Source organism: Eptesicus fuscus, chromosome 6 (assembly GCF_027574615.1).
Source record: "Eptesicus fuscus isolate TK198812 chromosome 6, DD_ASM_mEF_20220401, whole genome shotgun sequence".
Classification (NCBI taxonomy): Eukaryota; Metazoa; Chordata; class Mammalia; order Chiroptera; family Vespertilionidae; genus Eptesicus; species Eptesicus fuscus.
In genome coordinates, this window is record NC_072478.1 from 105,534,490 (window position 1) to 105,553,327 (window position 18,838).

The 18,838-nt window shown below is 47.8% G+C and overlaps 1 protein-coding gene across 1 annotated transcript in view; it reads right to left on the reverse strand.

The window, feature by feature from the left end:
• Nucleotides 1-1,119: 1,119 nt before the first annotated feature.
• Nucleotides 1,120-18,838, reverse strand: part of LOC103299141 (radial spoke head 10 homolog B) — a 32,397-nt gene continuing 14,678 nt past the window's right edge. Inside the window, exons 11-20 of the mRNA XM_028131869.2 lie at nt 18,574-18,763; nt 17,520-17,634; nt 15,962-16,041; nt 15,715-15,863; nt 11,921-12,028; nt 10,775-10,918; nt 9,259-9,375; nt 7,926-8,019; nt 2,642-2,837; nt 1,120-1,579 (exon numbers count right to left, since the gene is read on the reverse strand). Of these exons, the coding sequence (XP_027987670.2) occupies nt 1,402-1,579; nt 2,642-2,837; nt 7,926-8,019; nt 9,259-9,375; nt 10,775-10,918; nt 11,921-12,028; nt 15,715-15,863; nt 15,962-16,041; nt 17,520-17,634; nt 18,574-18,763 (1,371 nt within the window). The 3' untranslated portion in view covers nt 1,120-1,401. The remainder of the gene's footprint in view (nt 1,580-2,641; nt 2,838-7,925; nt 8,020-9,258; nt 9,376-10,774; nt 10,919-11,920; nt 12,029-15,714; nt 15,864-15,961; nt 16,042-17,519; nt 17,635-18,573; nt 18,764-18,838) is intronic.

The window sequence follows — 18,838 nt, forward strand, 5'->3', positions numbered from 1 at the left end:
ATACTGGGCCCACCCAGCCCTCACAGGGGTTCCATTCCCATCCGACCTGCATGCCCCGTGAGGGAGGGAGGGAGATGGAGAAAACTCATCCATTTGTCGTGTTTTTGTTGTCTTACATAATGCACAGTTCCCACTATGATTTCCTCTCCATAAAGGCATGCTTTGTGTTTATTGCTGACTAGCTAATTGCAGTCCAATGAGATCCTGTCTCTGAGGGGTCATTTGAAACTGTTGCACTTTTCAACCAAAAATGTAGCCAGTGTTTTTTCTCTGTTGCATGCTGGCGTCTAACTCTGTTAGTTCAAAGGGTTTCGTGTAGGTATTTTAATTGTCTACGTCCTTACTCAGTGTTGCTCTTCCTGGTCTGTCTGCAAGGCTAGCTCAGGAGATGCATGGGAGTACCGCATCTTTGTGGTTGTTGGTCCTTTTATGTTTATCTGTATTATGCTGATATTTGCTTTAAATTCTATTTTGTCGACCTTGAATAATGTTTGCTTTCTAATCATCTTGATTAGATTTTCCAGGTGCATGTTTCCTACTTTTATTTTTATCTTTTCTATATGGCTTTAAAGATGTTTTCCCTTGTAAAAAGGAACTTTGAAGTGATGTTTATATTTTTCATCCAAACTGAGTACTTCCGGGGCTTGGCGGGGAAGAGGCGGGTTTGGCCTGTTACATTGGTGACTCTGGTATCTTGGCACTTCTCCCCACCACCTTTTGTTTTCTGTTTCTATCTTTTTTCTTTGTTGTTTTCCTTTTTCCCAAGATTTATGTTGGAAGATAGTTTCCTTCCTTCTGCCAGTTTGGAAGCTAGAAATTTTCTTTTCATGCTTTTGGGGGTAGGTCTTAAATTTTAAAACAAATTATTAGCTCTGACATTTCCTAACAGAGACTTAAGAGTATTCGCTTAACCGCCGACTGCACACCCGCTCCTGACCCTGCTGTTTGGCCTCGGGTCACGCAGTGTTTGTGGTGCCGACTCTCGGGAAGGAGCCCCGTCAGAGGCGGGCAGGTGAGAGGACAGGTAGGACATGGACACGGGGCGGTGACGGGGGGCAAAGGAGCTGTTTTGGGGGAGGGAGCCCGAAGAAATGTTCCAATGATTTCATCTACTCCCCATTGATATGTGGTTTGTTTTATCAGATTCTAAACTTAATCACCAATCATGGGAATACACACTCATTTACTGCCCATACCCGTGCATTTTCACGCAGCTGTTTTCAGAGTGCAGGCATTCGGTGGCCCAGCCTTAGAAAAACCGGGACGGTGGCGGGCGTGGCGCTCCAGCACCCGGGGACGGGGAGCAGAGCCCCACTTTATTGGTCAGGAAGAGCGTCCCGTGCTTTGGCTCCACCTCCTCGCACATCTGGCTCCTGTGGCTCCTTTACAGACGCGGTGGCTCTATTTCTTCCTCTTCTTACTGACGCTGGTTTTGGACAGGCCCAGCGCGGGGTCCTCTTTGGGGAGGCCCAGCATTAGGTGCAGGGAAGACACGTCCACCGGCTCCTTGATCACAGTGATGTCCACCACACGGTCTTGCCTTTTGACCTCTTCCTCTTTCAAGCCCAACACCATAAGCCTAACGCCAGACGCAAACAGAAGGAGACAGTGTTACTTTCTTTGTAATTTCAAAACCAGGTTTTTGTTAAAAGCAACTTTCTCGATGTGATTTTTATTTATTTTTTAACATACTTTTATTGATTTCAGAGAGGAAGGGAGAGAGACATAGAAACATCAAACGTGAGAGGGTATCATTGATCGGCTGCCTCCTGCACGCCCCCTACTGGGGATCAAGCCCGCAACCCAAGCATGCGCCCTTGACTGGGATCGAACCCAGGACCTTCCAGTCCACAGTCCAATGCTCTATCCACTGGACCAAACCAGCTAGGGCCCCAAACCAGTTTTTATGCTGCATGTGGAGTAAAGGTGTCCATGATTTGCTGAGATAAAGTGACACCATCTCTAGACCAGATCTGCAGTTCCTTGTGAACCACGTTTCTCTTAGCAGCTAGCAGCTAGGAGTAGCCTTTGAAAGCCTTCTGAGTCTTTGTGCTTAGGCCCAGTTTCCTGCTTTCTCCCACAGACCGACACAGGGCGGTGACAAGGGGCAAAGGCCTGAGGTGCACCTTACGGAAAGCAGGCGTTTGGACTCTGGCCCAACGTGTGCGCACAGACTGACTGAGCCCGGACAGAGGGTCTGGGCAGGTGAGGGTGCAGCCTTCCGGGCCGTGTGCGGGGCATGGCTTTACGTGCTTTACGCACATTAGCTCACGTCATCCTCACCGCAGCCTGCGGATGAGGAAACCGAGGCACACAAGTGGCTGACCTTGCCCAAGGTCACCCAGGGGTTAAGTGGTGGGGCTGGGATTCGAACCCAGGCAGTCTAGGTCTGTGGTCTGACTCAGCGACTCTGTCACGTTGCCTCTGTGTGAGCCTTGCAACAGAGACGTCACCACCACCCTAGAGAACAAGGACCCCCAGGCAGGGTTCTTCCGGGGGAGCCCCAGGCCCGGGTGCCCCAAGGGGACAGGCGCCACCACTCCGTCCCCTTCCTCCCCCCCACCCCCAGCCCCGAGGTCCCAGAGCTCCGGGCGGGCAGCTCCAGGAGACGGGGGGAAGGGGCCGAGAGGGGTCTAGGTACCTGGCTTCCAGCTCGTCGCTTTCCGTCTTCCTCAGGTTGGCCATGGCGGCGTAATGTAACTTGTTTTCCTTTATTTTCTCCTTGAGAGTTTCTTCGTGTCTGTATGCTTGGAAGAGCGTGTTCACAAAAAAGATACACATGCAGTTGATCCACGTGTTGATATTTTCGCACTGCTCATCCTTGCCTTTTTTCCTCTCTGGAAGAAAGTTTAGTTTCAGTGAGCGGCCGTCCAGGGGCGCAGCGGCCCTGGAGCCGTGTTCACATCCTGCCCCTCTGAAGGGCGCTGTGCTCCTCCGGCCTCCGAGGGGGAAGCAGCTGCGGGCGCTGCACGGATTACCCGGGGCGAGGCCGGCGCCGCTGGCCCGGAGCTGGGACCGTCAGGATGTCCCCCAGCCCCCTGGCACCTGTGCTGTTTTTCTAAATAGCCTAAGTGGGTTTTGTTGTTTCTTTTCATTAAAATTTTAGGAAAATGTATTAACATTGTCCATGTTTCAGGGAAAGGAAATCCACTTGGCATTTGTGTACATTGTCTTAAAGGCAGTTTTCATTAAAAAATAAAAGGATTTTAAACTCTGAATTGGATAAGAAGTAATATTCTTTGAGAGAGAGGAAGGGAGAAGGACAGAGGGGTAGAAATATGGATGAGAGAGAAACATCATTGATCAGCTGCCTCCTGCATGCCTCCTACTGGGGATGGAGCCCACAACCCGGGCATGTGCCCTGATTGGGAATGAACTGGTGACTTCTTGGTTCATGGGGTCAGTGCTTAACCACTGAGCCACACTGGCTGAACACAGTAATATTCTTTTTAAAAAATATGTACTTTTATTGATTTCAGAGAGGAAGGACGTGGGAGAGATAGAAATATCAATGATTTTTAAAAACAAAACAACAACCAAAAATAGGAAACATCAATGATTTTTAAAAACAAAACAACAACCAAAAATAGGAAACATCAATGATGAGAGAGCATCATTGGTCGGCCGCTTCCTGCAATGCCCACCACGCTGGGGATCGAGCCCACAACGCAGGCATGTGCCCTGACCGGGAATCGAATCATGAACTCCTGGTTCATAGGTCGATGCTCAACCACTGAGCCACACTGGCCCGGGGCGTTTTTTTTGTCTGTCTGACTTATTCACAGTTTTTCGGCCATGATTATTCAGGTTTCCTATGTTTTCTTAAGTTGACTTTTGTTATTAATTTTCTCTTCCTAGTCAGATTGTGTGCATTTACCACTTTTATTCCGCTGTCCTGGGTTGAAGATGTCCGTTTTCCTTTCAGTTAAAGAGGCAGCTTTCAGAAAGGCCAGTTGTAGTGTTGTTGGCTCTCCGAGGCCTCTTTGTGAGTCTTCTGTCGCCAGGCTCCTCCTGCTCTCCTTGCACTTGGAAATGCCTCCCTTTGTCTTCTGGGATGAATGTTTCGTTATCAGGGTTTCTTGTTTAACAGTGAAGACCCTTAATACTATAATTTTATAGTTTTGAACCGTGTCTTGTATGTAATGTGTAAGTTATTTCAATTTTCTCAGTATTCCCAAAGAATTATTTAGAATAGAGGACTTCAGCTTCTCGTTGTTTGTTTTGCATTTAATTTCCACGTGCTTGGATGATGTTTGACTTTCAAACCAACATGCCTGGCTCTTCCATAATAAGAGGAGCTGGAGGCATGGGGTGCCCCAAGGGAAGGGGAGGGATGCAGCGGGAAGCCGGTGTGGACAGTGCGGCCAGGGCTGAGGAAGCAGCCGGGAGGGGAGGAAGCGGAGTCGGCAGATAGAGCGCTACAGGATGGTACTAGAGGCAGGATATTAAGAGGGATGTGAGGGGTTGGATAAGGGTTTATTTGTTGTTGTTTTTAAAAACCAAAGTAAAGCCGAAACAGGTTTGGCTCAGTGGATAGAGCGTCGGCCTGCAGACTGAAGGGTCCCAGGTTCGATTCCAGTCAAGGGCATGTACCTTGGTTGCGGGCACGTCCCCAGTAGGGGGTGTGCAAAGAGGCAGCTGATCGATGTTTCTAACTCTCTATCCCTCTCCCTTTCTCTCTGTAAAAAATCAATAAAATATATTTTTAAAAAAAAACAAAGTTAAGGATCCCGCCTCAGGGTTACTTGTTGGGTAAGTCTCTGGGCTTCTAGGCTGCAGCCGCCCTGCCACTCAGGTGTTTCTGTGCCTCAGTCATGGGGAAGCTCCCAGGAGGCTGAAAAGCTTCTGCACAACAAAGGAAACCGTTTAAAACGGAAAGGCAGTACACAGGACGGGAGAAAACATTTGCCAATCATATCTGAGAAGGTTAATATCCAAAATACATAAAGAACTCATCAAAACCAGTAACAACCCAAACCACAATGTAACTGAGGATCCAAATAGACATTGCTCCTGAGCGGACATGCTGACGGCCAACGTGAACAGCTGCTCCCCGTCACTGGTCACCGGGGAATGCCAAACAGACCCACAGGGAGAGGTCCCCTCACGCCTGTCCGAATGGCCCCCCACAAAGACCAGGGAGAGCGTGCTGGGAGCAAAGTCCCTCCCGATCATTCCGGGAGCTTCCTGGCTGGTTTGTGGGAAACAGTAGGGTAGTTCCTTAAAATGTTAAAAATAGAACTACGACCTTATGACCCAGCAATTCCACTTCGGGAATACAGCCAAAGAGAACAGAAACAATGTCGAAGAGGTGGCTGCTTCCCGTTGTTGACATGGAAACGGCCCACGTGTTCATGAGCAGGTGACCGGATTAAGGAGTTGTGGAACAGCCCTGGCTGGTTTGGCTCCATGGATGGAGTGTCGGCCTGCGGACTGGGGGGTCCTGGGTTCGATTCTGGTCAAGGGCACATGCCTGGGTTGCGAGCTCGATCCTCAGTGGGGGACGTGCAGGAGGCGGCCCATCAATGATTCCCTCTCATCATTGATGTTTCTATCTCTCTATCCCTCTCCCTTCCTCTCTGAAATCAATAAAAATACATATTTTTTTAAAAAGTTGTGGAACATATATACAGTGGAATTTAATTCAGCCAAAAACACGGAGGAAATCATGCCATTTGCAACAACATGGATGGACCTCCAGGGTTTATGCTAAGAGAAACAAGTCAAAGACAAACACTGTAGGACCTGTTATATGCAGGATCTTCACAACATAAAAACTCAGAAACAAGCAGATTTGTGGCTCCCAGAGGGGGTGGGAGAATTGGAGGAAGGTCGTCAAGAAGCACAAACTTCCACTTACTTATGAGCTAAACTAGTAGCCCTGCACACGAATCCATGTGCCAGTCGCTCTCTGTGGGGTCTGGCTGCTCCGTATCCGCTGCCCAGAGGCTCTCTGTGGCCCAAAGGCCCATCCGTGGCTAGGTGTGAACGCTTGCCTCATTGCCGGGGCGACAAAGCAAGCATTCCACCAGGCCGCTCACGCTGCCCGCTCTCAGCGGGCCCCCTCCCCCCCGCCCCCAGGACTGGGGGACTCTGGCAGGGCTGAGAGGACTGGGCACCACCATCTTGTGGCTATGGGCACTGCCCCTTTTGTGAGGGAGTGATGGTTAATTTGCATATTACCCTTTTATTAGGTAGGAGGATAAGCACCAGGGATGCAACATACATGATGATGCTAGTTCAGCACTGTCTGTTGTATATGAAAGTTAAGAGTGTAAATCCTAGTGGTTCTCATCACAAGAAGAATGGTTTGCTCAAAAAAATGAAACTAGATCACCAACTTACACCATACACAAAAATAAACTCAAGATGGATACAGGACTTAAACATAAGACGGGAAACCATAAAAATACTAGAGGAATCCACAGGCAACAAAATCTCAGACATATGCCAAAAGAACTTCTTCACTGACACTGCCCCTAGGGCAATGGAAGCTAAAGAGAAAATTAACAAATGGGACTACATCAAAATAAAAAGCTTTTTTACAGCAAAAGAAACCATCAACAAAACAACAAGAAAGCCCACTGCATGGGAAAACATATTTGCAAATGCTATCACTGATAAAGGTTTAATCTCCAACATCTACAGGCAGCTTATGCAACTTAATAAGAGGAAGATAAATGATCCAATAAAAAAATGGGCAACAGACCTAAACAGAATATTTTCAAAAGAAGACAGAAGGAAGGCCAAGAGACACATGAAAACATGTTCAAAGTCACTTATTATCCGAGAGATGCAAATCAAAACAACAATGAGGTACCATCTCACACCTGTCAGAATGGCTATCATCAACAAATCAACAAACGACAAGTGTTGGCGAGGATGCGGAGAAAAAGGAACCCTCGTGCACTGCTGGTGGGAATGCAGACTGGTGCAGCCACTGTGGAGAACAGTATGGAGTTTCCTCAAAAAACTGAAAATGGAACTCCCATTTGACCCAGTAATCCCACTCCTGGGAATATATCCGAAGAAACTAGAAACACCAATCAGAAAGGATATATGCACCACTATGTTCATAGCAGCACAATTTACAATAGCTAAGATTTGGAAACAGCCTAGGTGCCCATCAGCAGATGACTGGATCGGAAAACTGTGGTACATCTATACAATGGAATACTATGCTGCCATAAAAAAGAAGGAATTCTCATCATTTGCAGCAACCTGGATGGAATTGGAGAACATTATGCTAAGTGAAATAAGCCAGTCAATGAAAGAAAAATACCAAATGATCCCACTCATTTAGGGATAGTAAAGATCATTATAAAGTGATGAACAAAAAGATAGATACAGAGACAGTAACACATCAAACAGACTTTCAAATTACAGGGGGAAAGTTAGGGAGAGGTGGGGGAGTTATGAAATCAAACGAAGGACTTGTATGCATGCATATAAGCATAAACAATGGACGCAAAACTCGGGGGGGGGAGAGGGCATGTGTGGGTGAGGGGTGGGGGGGGGTAATGGTAAGATATGTACACATATAATACCTCAATAAAAAAAAAAGAATGGTTTGCTATCTATGCGATAGATATTTATTAAACATATTGAGGTAATCATTTCATGATATATGTAAGTCAAATCATTATGTTGTATACCTTAAACTTACATAGTACTACAGGTCAATTATGTCTCAATGAAGCTGGAAAAAAAACCCAAAAACAAACCCAAAACTCATAAGATCATGCCCTACAAGGAACTCTGTGAAGCTGGAGGCAGAATTGGAAGTAGCAGTACCAGCCTAATTATATACATAATTTTTTAATTAAAAATAATTTTAAGATGGTTGTACATTTTTTTATAAATTTTTAAAATCATGTATAAGCAATAGTTTGCCAAAATTAAAGTTATATAATTAAGATACTCACCACATTGAGGTAATAAAAAGGTTAGCCCTTTTCCTGGAGATTTCATAGTCAGTTTGGAAATTCTATCATCACTTAGTGACTTCCTGGACTTGGGCTTTTATGTAAAATAAAACAAAATAAAATTATAAAGCAGAATATTATTTCTGCATCATCATGTACTAAAACTAATTTTCTACATTACAAATAATTAGAAGTTGTTATGAGGCCGTTCTCTTTAAGCTGAGTAGCAGTTATTGTATCTACTGCAAGGCTCCCCCCAAGAAACCAGGGAGTTGAGGAAATATTATGCACCGTTAATACTTACATTCATGTATTAGTGGCTGCAATTCCCACACATGCTATCTACACCCCATTTCTGTCTCCAGCTAGATCTCCCCCTTGAACTCCCCACGTGTATACCCTGTATATCAAGTAGCTGTGCTACTTGCTCACCACTTGGATGGCATGTGTCCTAATATGTCCAAATCCAGCCCCTTAATTCCACCCCGATCTCATCCCCCCGCCCAGACTCCCCCTTCGTGGTCAATGGAAACTATTCTTCCAGTCCTTCCAGGCCCCAAATCCTGGGGTCACCTTTGCCTTCTCTCTCCCTCACACGCCACAGCCTTCCAAGTCCCTTCGGATCATTCCAGGAGCTTCCTGACTGGTTTGTCAGCAAAGCCACCGTGCGCCTGCTGAGCCCTCTGCTGGGGCTGGCATCTCCCTCACCACATCAGACACCCCCCTGGGCTGGCCCACCGCCTCCCCCGTGGCTCCCCTCACTGCACGCCCTTCGCCCACAACCCGAGCGAGCGTGCTCCCACCTCAGGCCTCTGCACAGAACAGTCTTGCCCCAGGGGACCACGCGGTTGTACTTCACTTCCTTCGCGTGTGCTCAACTGTTACTTCAGCAGAAGGCCCTCCTGCCTGCCCCCGTCACTCCCCTCTGCAGCTGCCTTGCTCTCGCTTCTGCTCAGTGAGTGTCAGCACAGCGCTGCGGTCACCGGGGCGGATCTGGAGTCAGACTGCCGGCATACAACCCCCGCTCCTCGCCTCACTAGATCCGAGCCTGGGCCAGCTCGTACCCTTCCTGTGCCGCAGCTCCCGCCCGGGGAGAACGGTAGCACCTGACGGGGAGCTGCATGAGCTAATGCCCGGGAAGCGCTGGCGCCTGGGAAGCACCCGTGGGTGTCCGCCGTTCCTGTGTTCACCTGGCATCATCCCCCCCCCCCCCCCGCAACTAGGAGGTATGGTCCCTGGGAGGACGGGCCTCGAGTTCACGGCCAGATCCCAGCGCAGGCGAGCGCTCGGCACACTGGGCACGGGCTTCCCGGGGCGTGCTGTGGACACAAACCTCTGTCATCTGGATTTTGCTGAAATCGAGCAAGAGCACTAGCTTGGTTGGAGACGACCTGGTGCTGCCCACGTGCACGTCAGACTCCTGGCTCGTGGCTGCGCTCAGGCTCCTGTTCTGGTGTCGGAGTAAGAACAACTGTGAGAACTTCTGGCTTCCACGGAGACAGGCACACACACACATACATGTAAAGGGCATGTCTACACGTGTGAAACCACCTCAGTCAGAACAGGGAACATATCCATCACCCCTGAAAGTTTCCTGTGCCCCGTGGGGTCCCCTCTTTCCCCACCCTCGGCAACCACTGATATGCTGTCACTACAGGTTACTTTGCACTTTCTAGAATTTTCTACACAATAGTATCTACCCAGCATTTTTGTCTGGCTTCTTCCACCCAGCACACTTATTTTGATTCATGCATGTTGTATGTATCGTGTGATTTTTTTCATTGCTGGCTCATATACTCTACTGTATGAATGCATATGACTTGTTTATCTTGATGGGCAATGGAAATGCCACACTGACAGCCTGAGTGAAGCTGATCGGATGGTGTCTGAGGATGATCCCTAGATCAGAATGTTCAGACTCAGTTCCTGGCATCCACAGCGATGCCATCCATACAAGCATGGATGAATTTTTTAAGAGATATTCTTATTGATTTCAGAAAGAGGAAGGGAGAGGGAGAGAAACATCAGTGATGAAAGAGAATCATTGATTGGCTGCCTCCTACAAACCCCACACTGGGGATCGAGCCCGCAACCCGGGCATGTGCCCTGCCTAGGAATCGAACCATGATCCTCCTGGTTCATAGGTCAACACTCAACCACTGAGCCACGCCGGCCAGGCAAGCATAGATGAATGTAAAATATTCATTCATTTCCCCAAAGCAGAGCCCCAGACCCAGATTGCAGCCTGGAGAAGCTGTCAATCACCCCTTCCACCTGAAGGAGGCGTACCTGGCCACAGGGGTGAACTGGGAGGTGCTGAATGAGGAGCCCAAGGCACAGCCCAGGGCCTCGCGGTAAGGTGAGAGGCTCTCCTTAGCCAACAGGCGAAGGCTCCTAGACCAGCTCTGATGAGTTTGCAGCTGTGGGGCTCCCCTGGCCCCCAAACCTCTCCCTTGTGGCTCCAAATGAATGGCTCAGAAATCCTTCGAGCCCACGAACCCCAAACGCCCATCCACAACTGGTCTGTCTCCATTTGCCTCGGCATTGGGTCCTTCAGTGAATTTCTGCCACTGCCCTGCTCAGGTAACAAGCCTCTCAGGGGTTCTAAGACTCGTGGCCGCGCGTTTGCGGGAGCTCTGACCTTCAAACGGGTCGCGCCTATTTGGGGGCTAGGAGTCGGCTTCCTGGGGTGTGACCAGGAAAGCCATTTCCCTAACTTAAAAAAGAAAAACATGTGAAAAGAAGTGGTTTCCTGAAGGGTAACAAAAGCCCTTTTAGTTTTGAGGGTGGTTTACCCATTCCAGAATGAAACCACTCCTTGCTCCAAATTCTAATAAGCTACTTGCTACCTTGTTTGCTGGCATGTGAGTGATCCCAGCTCTGTTCGCAGGGAAGTCATCACGGAGGACACTTAAGTGGGACGTGGTCATTTGGTCAGTAACAGAGATGGATGCGAAGCTTAGGAGAGCTTCGAAGAATTCCAGGAAAACGAGCTGGAACAGAAGGAATCAGAGTCTCGTTCATCCCGACACACCTGGAGGTGGGTCAGCGCTCACCTCGGCTCCAGAGACCACCACCTCCTCAGGGCTTAGGGATCCTGGGTGTACACGCTGTTGTAATCAAACGGGCAGCATTGAAAAGGCCTATTACATGTTCTATCATTAGATTTGTAAGCCGCTTCTCTACTTTGATGAAAACAGTTTATAATAGCTATTGAGGACAGTCATTTTCAGAAGTGTTTCCTTTTTCTTAAGTAGAAAAGTGGCACCCAGAAACCAAGTGTTGAGTGTTGTTACCCACTCGGCAGCCGTCCCGCCCCCTTCCCCGCACCCCCGTGGCCCCGACGCAGGCCTCAGAGGGCGCGCACCTGGGGCAGGCTGGCTCGGACTTGGTCCAGCTGCCGGGCCTGAGCCCAGGGCCCTTTGAGTCTGAGCTGGAACGGGCCCCTAATTTGACCCGAGGCTCCAGGCCTGGCTTCCAGGGAAGACCCCAAACTTGGTTCTTCCAAGGTCGCCCAGCATGCCCGCAGCACCAGGGTCCCTGGTCGGACAGTCTGCCGAGACCCGCCCAGAGATGGGTCCAGCTGGTAAAATGAGACATTTGCCTGCGCAAGAAATGCTAACCATTAAAGACACATGCCTCACTCAACGGAGGGGAGCCCAATCAGCATCTTTGAGGATATGATATGTACACCACAGAACACAGACATGGATTAAATTGCTAAATAAATTATCCATGCAATAGCATGGCAGTTTTATATTCTTTTGACTTTGTTCATTGTTTCCTGACATCTGAAATATTTGTTTTAATCTTAATCTCTAATTTTCTAATACAATCAAGGGTACACACACACACACACACACACACACACACACACACATACACACAGTTTTGTGTGGGTTAGAATTCTTTTCAATCAAATCTTGGTTCTAGTATCCAAGGCAAAACAAACAGCCTGAATGGGATCTCTACCACGGAGCCACCTCACGACAGACCTCCAGTTCCAGGTTGCTGTCAATTCCATCATACATGAAAGGATTGTCTTCCGCTATGATCTCCACAAATTTGGTTGATGTTAATTCTTTATTTATCATTTTAAAGTCCTATAAAAGAAACAACCAATCAAACCATAAGGGACTATAATTACAAACAGCTATATGTTTTTTACGTCAATTTATATCAGTACAACGCTGTAAGAAAACATACCAGAAATGGAGATCTCAAAAGCTGATCATTTTGTAAAGCATTCGGGATTAACATTGGTAGTTACCTCTTCTAACCCAATCCTTCAAAAGTAACAGTAAGGTGTTTTTAAGGGGCATAAACACAGGACAGAGAACGGGAAAGTGGGTAATCCAGGTGTGAGACAGCAACCCACTCTGCAAGTGGGCGTGTGGACGGCGGACTCAGCAGAGCAGAGGAAGGGAGCTCGGGGAGGCTGGAGGCCTGGCAGGTCCCGGTGGGACTCGGGGGGGAGGCACCTCTGAGGGCCACACGGCAGGGGGCGCTGACACAGGAAGACTCCCTGGGCTGAGGGGAGACCCTTTCCACCTCTAAGCTGAAGAGAGGAGGCTTGTTCTCAGATACTGAACCAGAGAGCATCTGGCCTGGAAAACACGTGGTCCCCTAGTCACAGTGCTGCTGAAACAGGACGGAAGGGCATCCTGGAGGCTCCTCCCTCCTCACCAACCCTCCCCTCCACTCCAACCCTAACCCTGACCCTCCCCTCCATTCTAACCCTAACCCTAACCCTAACCCTAACCCTAACCCTAACTCTAACCCTAACCCTAACCCTCCCCTCCATTCTAACCCTAACCCTAACTCTAACCCTAACCCTAACCCTCCCCTCCACTCTAACCCTAACCCTGACACTCCCCTCCGCTCTAACCCTAACCCTGACCCTCCCCTCCATTCTAACCCTAACCCTAACCCTCCCCTCTGCTCTAACCCTAACCCTAACCCTCCCCTCCGCTCTAACCCTAACCCTGACCCTCCCCTCCACTCTAACCCTAACCTAACCCTCCCCTCCGCTCTAACCCTAACCCTAACCCTCCCCTCCGCTCTAACCCTAACCCTAACCCTCCACTCCACTCTAACCCTAACCCTAACCCTCCCCTCCGCTCTAACCCTAACCCTAACCCTCCCCTCCGCTCTAACCCTAACCCTAACCCTCCCCTCTGCTCTAACCCTAACGTAACCCTCCCCTCCGCTCTAGGAAACGGTGAAAAACGGGTTTATGAGCCCCAGGGGGTAGGACAAATCCTCTCTTGAAAAACTGTACGTCAGGAGATCAATGCCGAGGCCTGGCTGGCTGGGCTCAGTGGACAGAGCGTCGGCCTATGGACTGAAAGGAACGGGTTCTATAAGGTCAAGGGCACATGCCCAGGTTGCAGGTTCAATCCCCATAGGGGGTGTGCAGGAGGCAGCTGATCGATGAGTCTCTCATCACTGATGTTTCTCTCTCTCCCTCTTCCTCTCTGAAATCAATAAAATTAAAAAAAAATAAGAGATCAATATCGACAGATAATAGTGTGAACAAAAAATAAAACACTTCATTTTTCCATTATCATTATACCCCCCAAAACACAGGGTATACACCGAATGGCCTCCCTTCAGGAAGGGAGAACACGGTAAGCAAAAATATGGGAAAATACAATAAACTTTCCTCTTCCTCTTGAGTTTTATAAATTATGCCTTGACAGTTGAGACAAAAATGACAACACTGTCTGATGTGGTTCTAAACTAAAGAGGAAGTATCAATTATAAGTGGTGGGGGTGAAGAGACAGACGTAAGGGAAGCAGGGTTTCTGTACTTCACTATATTAGTAAAGTGATGACACCAAAATGGAATTCTAAAAACATCCAAGTGACCCACAGGAAGGCAAGGTAAAAGAAAGCAGAGAAATGAAAATCAGAACAAACAAAATAAGTGAAAAATGAAATGGCAGACTTACCCCTAACATATCAATAACTACATTAAATGTAAATGGTCTATCACCAATTAAAAGACAAAGATTGGCGGATATTGCTGGTGTAAATGTAAAATGGCCTGACCACTCCAGAAAATATTTTGGCAGTTAAAAAATTTTTAAATATTTTTTACAAAACCCAACAACTATAATCTTGTGCATTTATCCCAGAGAAATGAAAACTGTCCAAGTACACAATTGTTCATACTGTCTTTTTTAAAGAAAAACAAACATTTTATTGATTTTTACAGAGAGGAAGGGAGAGGGAGAGAGAGTTAGAAACATCAATGAGAGAGAAACATCGACCAGCTGCCTCCTACACACCCCCTACCGGGGATGTGCCCGCAACCAAGGTACATGCCCTTGACTGGAATCGAACCTGGGACCCCTTGAGTCCGCAGGCTGACGCTCTATCCACTGAGCCACACTGGCTAGGGCCATACTGTCTTTATTCATTACAGCCACAAACTATAAACAACCCAAATGTCCATAGGTGAATGCATAAACAAATCTTTGTGGTATGTTCATCAAATGGAAGGCTATCTGCAATAAAAAAGAACTATTGCCTGGCTGGTGTGGCTCAGTGGTTGTCAACCTAGGAACCAGGAGTTTGTAGTTCAATACCCAGTCAGGGCACAAGCTCAGGTTGTGGGCTCAATCCCCATTTGGGGGCATGCAGGAGGCAGCCGATCAATGATTCTCACCATTGATGTTTCTATTTCTCAATTCCTCTCTGAAATCAATAAAAATATATTTTTTTAAAAAAGAAAGAAAGGCTCTAGCCAGTTTGGCTCAGTGAATAGAGCGGACCAAAGGGTCCCGGGTTCGATTTCAGCTAAGGGCACATACCTTGGTTGCAGGCTCCTCCCCGGCCCGGGCCCTAGTCAGGGTGCATGCAGGAGGCAACCCATTGATAGGTTTCTTTCACACTGATGTTTCTGCCTTTCTCTCTCTCTTCCACTTTCTCTCTCTCTTCCACTCTCTGTAAAAATTAATGGAAAAATATCCTCGGGTGAGGATTTTAAAATATAATACTTTTTTAAAAATCACATACTTTAAAAAAAAACGATTTTCCACCCTAGCTGGTTTGGCTCAATGGATAAAGCGTCAGCCTGCGGACTGAAGGGTTGCCGGTTCGATTCCGGCCAAGGGCACAGGCCTGGGTTTCGGGCTGGGTCCCCAGTAGGGGCGTGAAGAAAGGCAGTAGAGAGAGAAAGGCAGCCAATCAATGATTCTCTCTCATCATTGATGTTTCTATCTCTTTCTCCCTCTTTCTTCTTCTCTAAAATCAATAAAATATATTTTTTAAAAAAGACTTTAAGAGTGATTTCATACCCATATTTAAAGGCATCTTCATCTTTACCTTCCCTTAATAAAAAAAAATAAAACGATTTTCCTATAGACACTGGACTGTCAGTTTTTCACATGTACACAGCACTTAAATTCCTTAGAGCACTCCATCCCCTATTAGTATCCAATTCTTTCAGTTTTCGTATGTATCTTTCCACAAGCATAAGTCAAAAGTATCACGAAACAAAAGCTACCAATGTTTAGTATGGAAATGCCGTGTAAATTAGATGCTCTCACTTCTTTCCAAAGTGATAACGTGTAAATGACTTTTTGATGAATGGTAATTTTTTGAAAGTGGCATTCACCCCTTTTCCTTTAACGGCAAGGTCGGCATCGTAAAGGTATCGGAGGCCCCCACGGCCCAGTCCCCTGCGTGGGAGCGTGGCTGTGAAACTCCATCCCAGATCTCCACGCCACCGCTCGCGCACCCGGCAGGCACACGCCTCCTGTAACTAAGAGGCCTGGCTCACCTTGAGCATCCAGAGGAAGTGCCGCATCTTCATGGTGGGCTCGTGGGGCGGCGCGGCGCCCGGCCGGCAGTACGCCGTGTAAATCTCCCAGCACATGTCGATGTAATTCATCGAGTACAGTGACCGCTGCTGCCCACTGAATAAACTGCCTACAAACACCACCGAAAGGCAAACACGCAACGCACGGTTACAACCTCACACGCTGAAGCGATGGCGCCCAGGAGAATCCTGTCGGTTCTGCGGTTACCTTTCACGCGGCAGGCATTGGGATGAATGTTCTCCGTCATCAGTTTGGTGAAACACAGGAAGAGCGAGGGGCTTCTGTGTCTGTGATGAAAAAGATACGGTCACGCCCCCCTCCAGGAGGAGGGCCGTGATCCCCCTCTCTGGGCTCGGGAACTGCCTTCTAACAGACAGAAAGGGAAATAGTAAGTGTTGGGGAGACAGTTGCTGTCACCGTGTAACCAGGTGGTCAAGGTTAACATCGCCAGCAATGAGACAGAGTGACGTCAGATTCCCTGATAGGATGTGACGGGAAGGGCCGCTCACCTCCCTGATCTTCCACAAAACCCCAGGCTCAGCGTAATGAGGGGAAAGCTCTGCAGACCAAATTCAAGGGATCTTTTATGTGGGATAGCTGACCGATATTCTTCGAAAGTGTCAAGGTCGTAGAAGACCAAGTCTGAGAAACTATCACAGGTTGTAGGGGACTAAGATACGTCAACTCTACACAATGTGGGATCCTGGATTAAATCCCGGAACAGAAAAGGGACAAAGATGGGGAAATCCTAATCTATATCATAAAAGGCTCTCGTGACGGGCGGGGTGCCGGCAGCGACCACAGAGCGTGCGAGGCGGCACAGAGCAGCGGACATGGCCCTGATGGCAGGCGAGGCCTAGGGGACCCTACATGTGCACGATTTAATCGTGCGCCGGGCCTCTAGTAGAGTCTACAATTTAGTTAATGGCACTGCAGCCACGTTAGTTCCTTGCTTTCCACAGGTTCACCTTGGTTCTGCAAGATGCTATTCGGGGAAGCAGTGAAGGGTATGGATGTCAATTTTGCTCTGAGAGAGACAGGAAGTTCTGGCCGAAGGTCAAGTTGGTTGTGACTATTTCGGAATAAAACCCTGAGAGCTATTTGCAGTTACTGAAACATGACGAGTCACGTCTGAAGGGTTCCACGTTTAGAGCTGGTATCAGATGGTTCTGTGGTTAACATTCGTGTTTCTAGCCCTTCAGTTCTAGAGTTTGTGAAAGTAGTGATGAGAATGCCAAAGGAGCCAAAACCGGTTTGGCTCAGTGGATAGAGCGTCGGCCTGCGGACTCAAGGGTCCCAGGTTCGATTCCGGTCAAGGGCATGTACCTTGGTTGCGGGCACATCCCCAGTAGGGGCTGTGCAGGAGGCAGCTGGTCGATGTTTCTCTCTCATTGATGTTTCTAACTCTCTATCCCTCTCTCTTCCTCTCTGTAAAAAATCAATAAAATATATTTTTTAAAAAAAAGAATGCCAAAGGAAAGAGGACAGCCCTGGCTGGGTGGTTCTGCTGGTTGGAGCATCGTCCTGTGTACCAAAAGGTGACGGGTTCAATTCCAGGTCAGGGCACGTACCCAGGTTGCAGGTTTGATGCCCGGTCAGGGTGCAGACAGGAGACAACTGATCGATGTTTCTCTCTCTTTTTCTCTCTCCCTTCCTCTCTCTGAAATCAATTTTTAAAAAATCAAGAAAGAAAAGAGGACAAATGTAACTGCCGGAACAGCCAGCTCTGCCCGCGTCCTCTCCCAGGGTCCAGAAGTAGACTTACTGGTATTCTTTGTGATGGATGTGGTAAGCCAGCTGCAGGAGATAGTTCAGAAATATTCTCAAAAGTATTTTTGTAAATGGAGAGTGAATCTCTTCAACTGGTATGCCACTGTATTCTAAAACAAGAAAATTGGAGAGGATGATTAGTATTTTCTAGAATCTTCTCTTTTATTTTCTCCCGCTACACAATCCCAACTGAGAACTTTTCTTCCTAGAGAATACTCTGAACTGTACATCCACACCCACCTGAAAATTAAGTCCCACTCCAAAGATCTTTATCTAGTCACTTTATACAAGAAACTTTCAAGGTCTCGTGTCCCAATGCGTTTCCAAGTTTTCTGAGCCTAATTTGATTAATGCTGATGATTCTAAATGGATTCTAGGTCCATTTCAAACACCCAAATTTGAAGTAAGTAGTTCTAATATTTTATTTTTCAAGGAGATAACTTGAGGCCTTCAGTCCTGCCTCCCAGAATTCAGCTGAGAGGAGTAAAACCTTCAAAGTCATTGAATTTACCGCGTGAACTTTCTAATTTGAAATCGAGACCAAGCCCAAGACTACCTAAAGCCTTTTCTAGGCTTTTCTACGCCGTCCTCCCTGACACCCTCTGCTTCTGCCCCGACAGTTTAGCCTGTTTTACTATGGATCAGAGGGAGGCAGACTTCTCTGCAAAGGGTCAGACAGTAACTACGTTAGGCTTTGTGGGCCACCACCACTCCGTTCCGGTGTTTCAGGGCAGAAGCCGCCACAGACAACAGGTACAGAAACGGGCATGGCTGTGTTCCAATAAAACTTTACTTATAAAAACAGGCAGGGGGCCCCGGCTTTGCTGACCCGTCCCAGCTGTAGATGGCCACGGTGTTGCTATTACATCACCAGATGGCTCTTCAAGTGCGTTTTAAGCACCTTGAGCAGAAAGAAGCCACGTGTTGATTTCTGCAACACCCCTCCCAGCCTCTGCCTTCACCCCTCAACATTTCCTAACGGGGTTCACGGTGACAAGATGTCACACTCCTCTCTGAACTGAAAGGTGTGCGGGACCAGGAATACTCACCACTTAATGCCCTGTCCATATCAGCGAGAGTTATTTTATGGTGATGAAATTTGCAATCCTTTAGAAACCTCCAGAACTGAAGCTTCGTCATCAGAAAGGTGTTATCCGGGGAGCGCTCACATCCTAGGCTGCTGTAGAAGCTGTAGATTCTTCTTAACTCTGTGATATTTCTCAGGACAGCATATTCTACCTGGAAGGAGAAAGCCACGCATACCTTAGTCTCACCCGATGAGAACAAAAGCAGGAGAAACACCTGTTTTCTGGA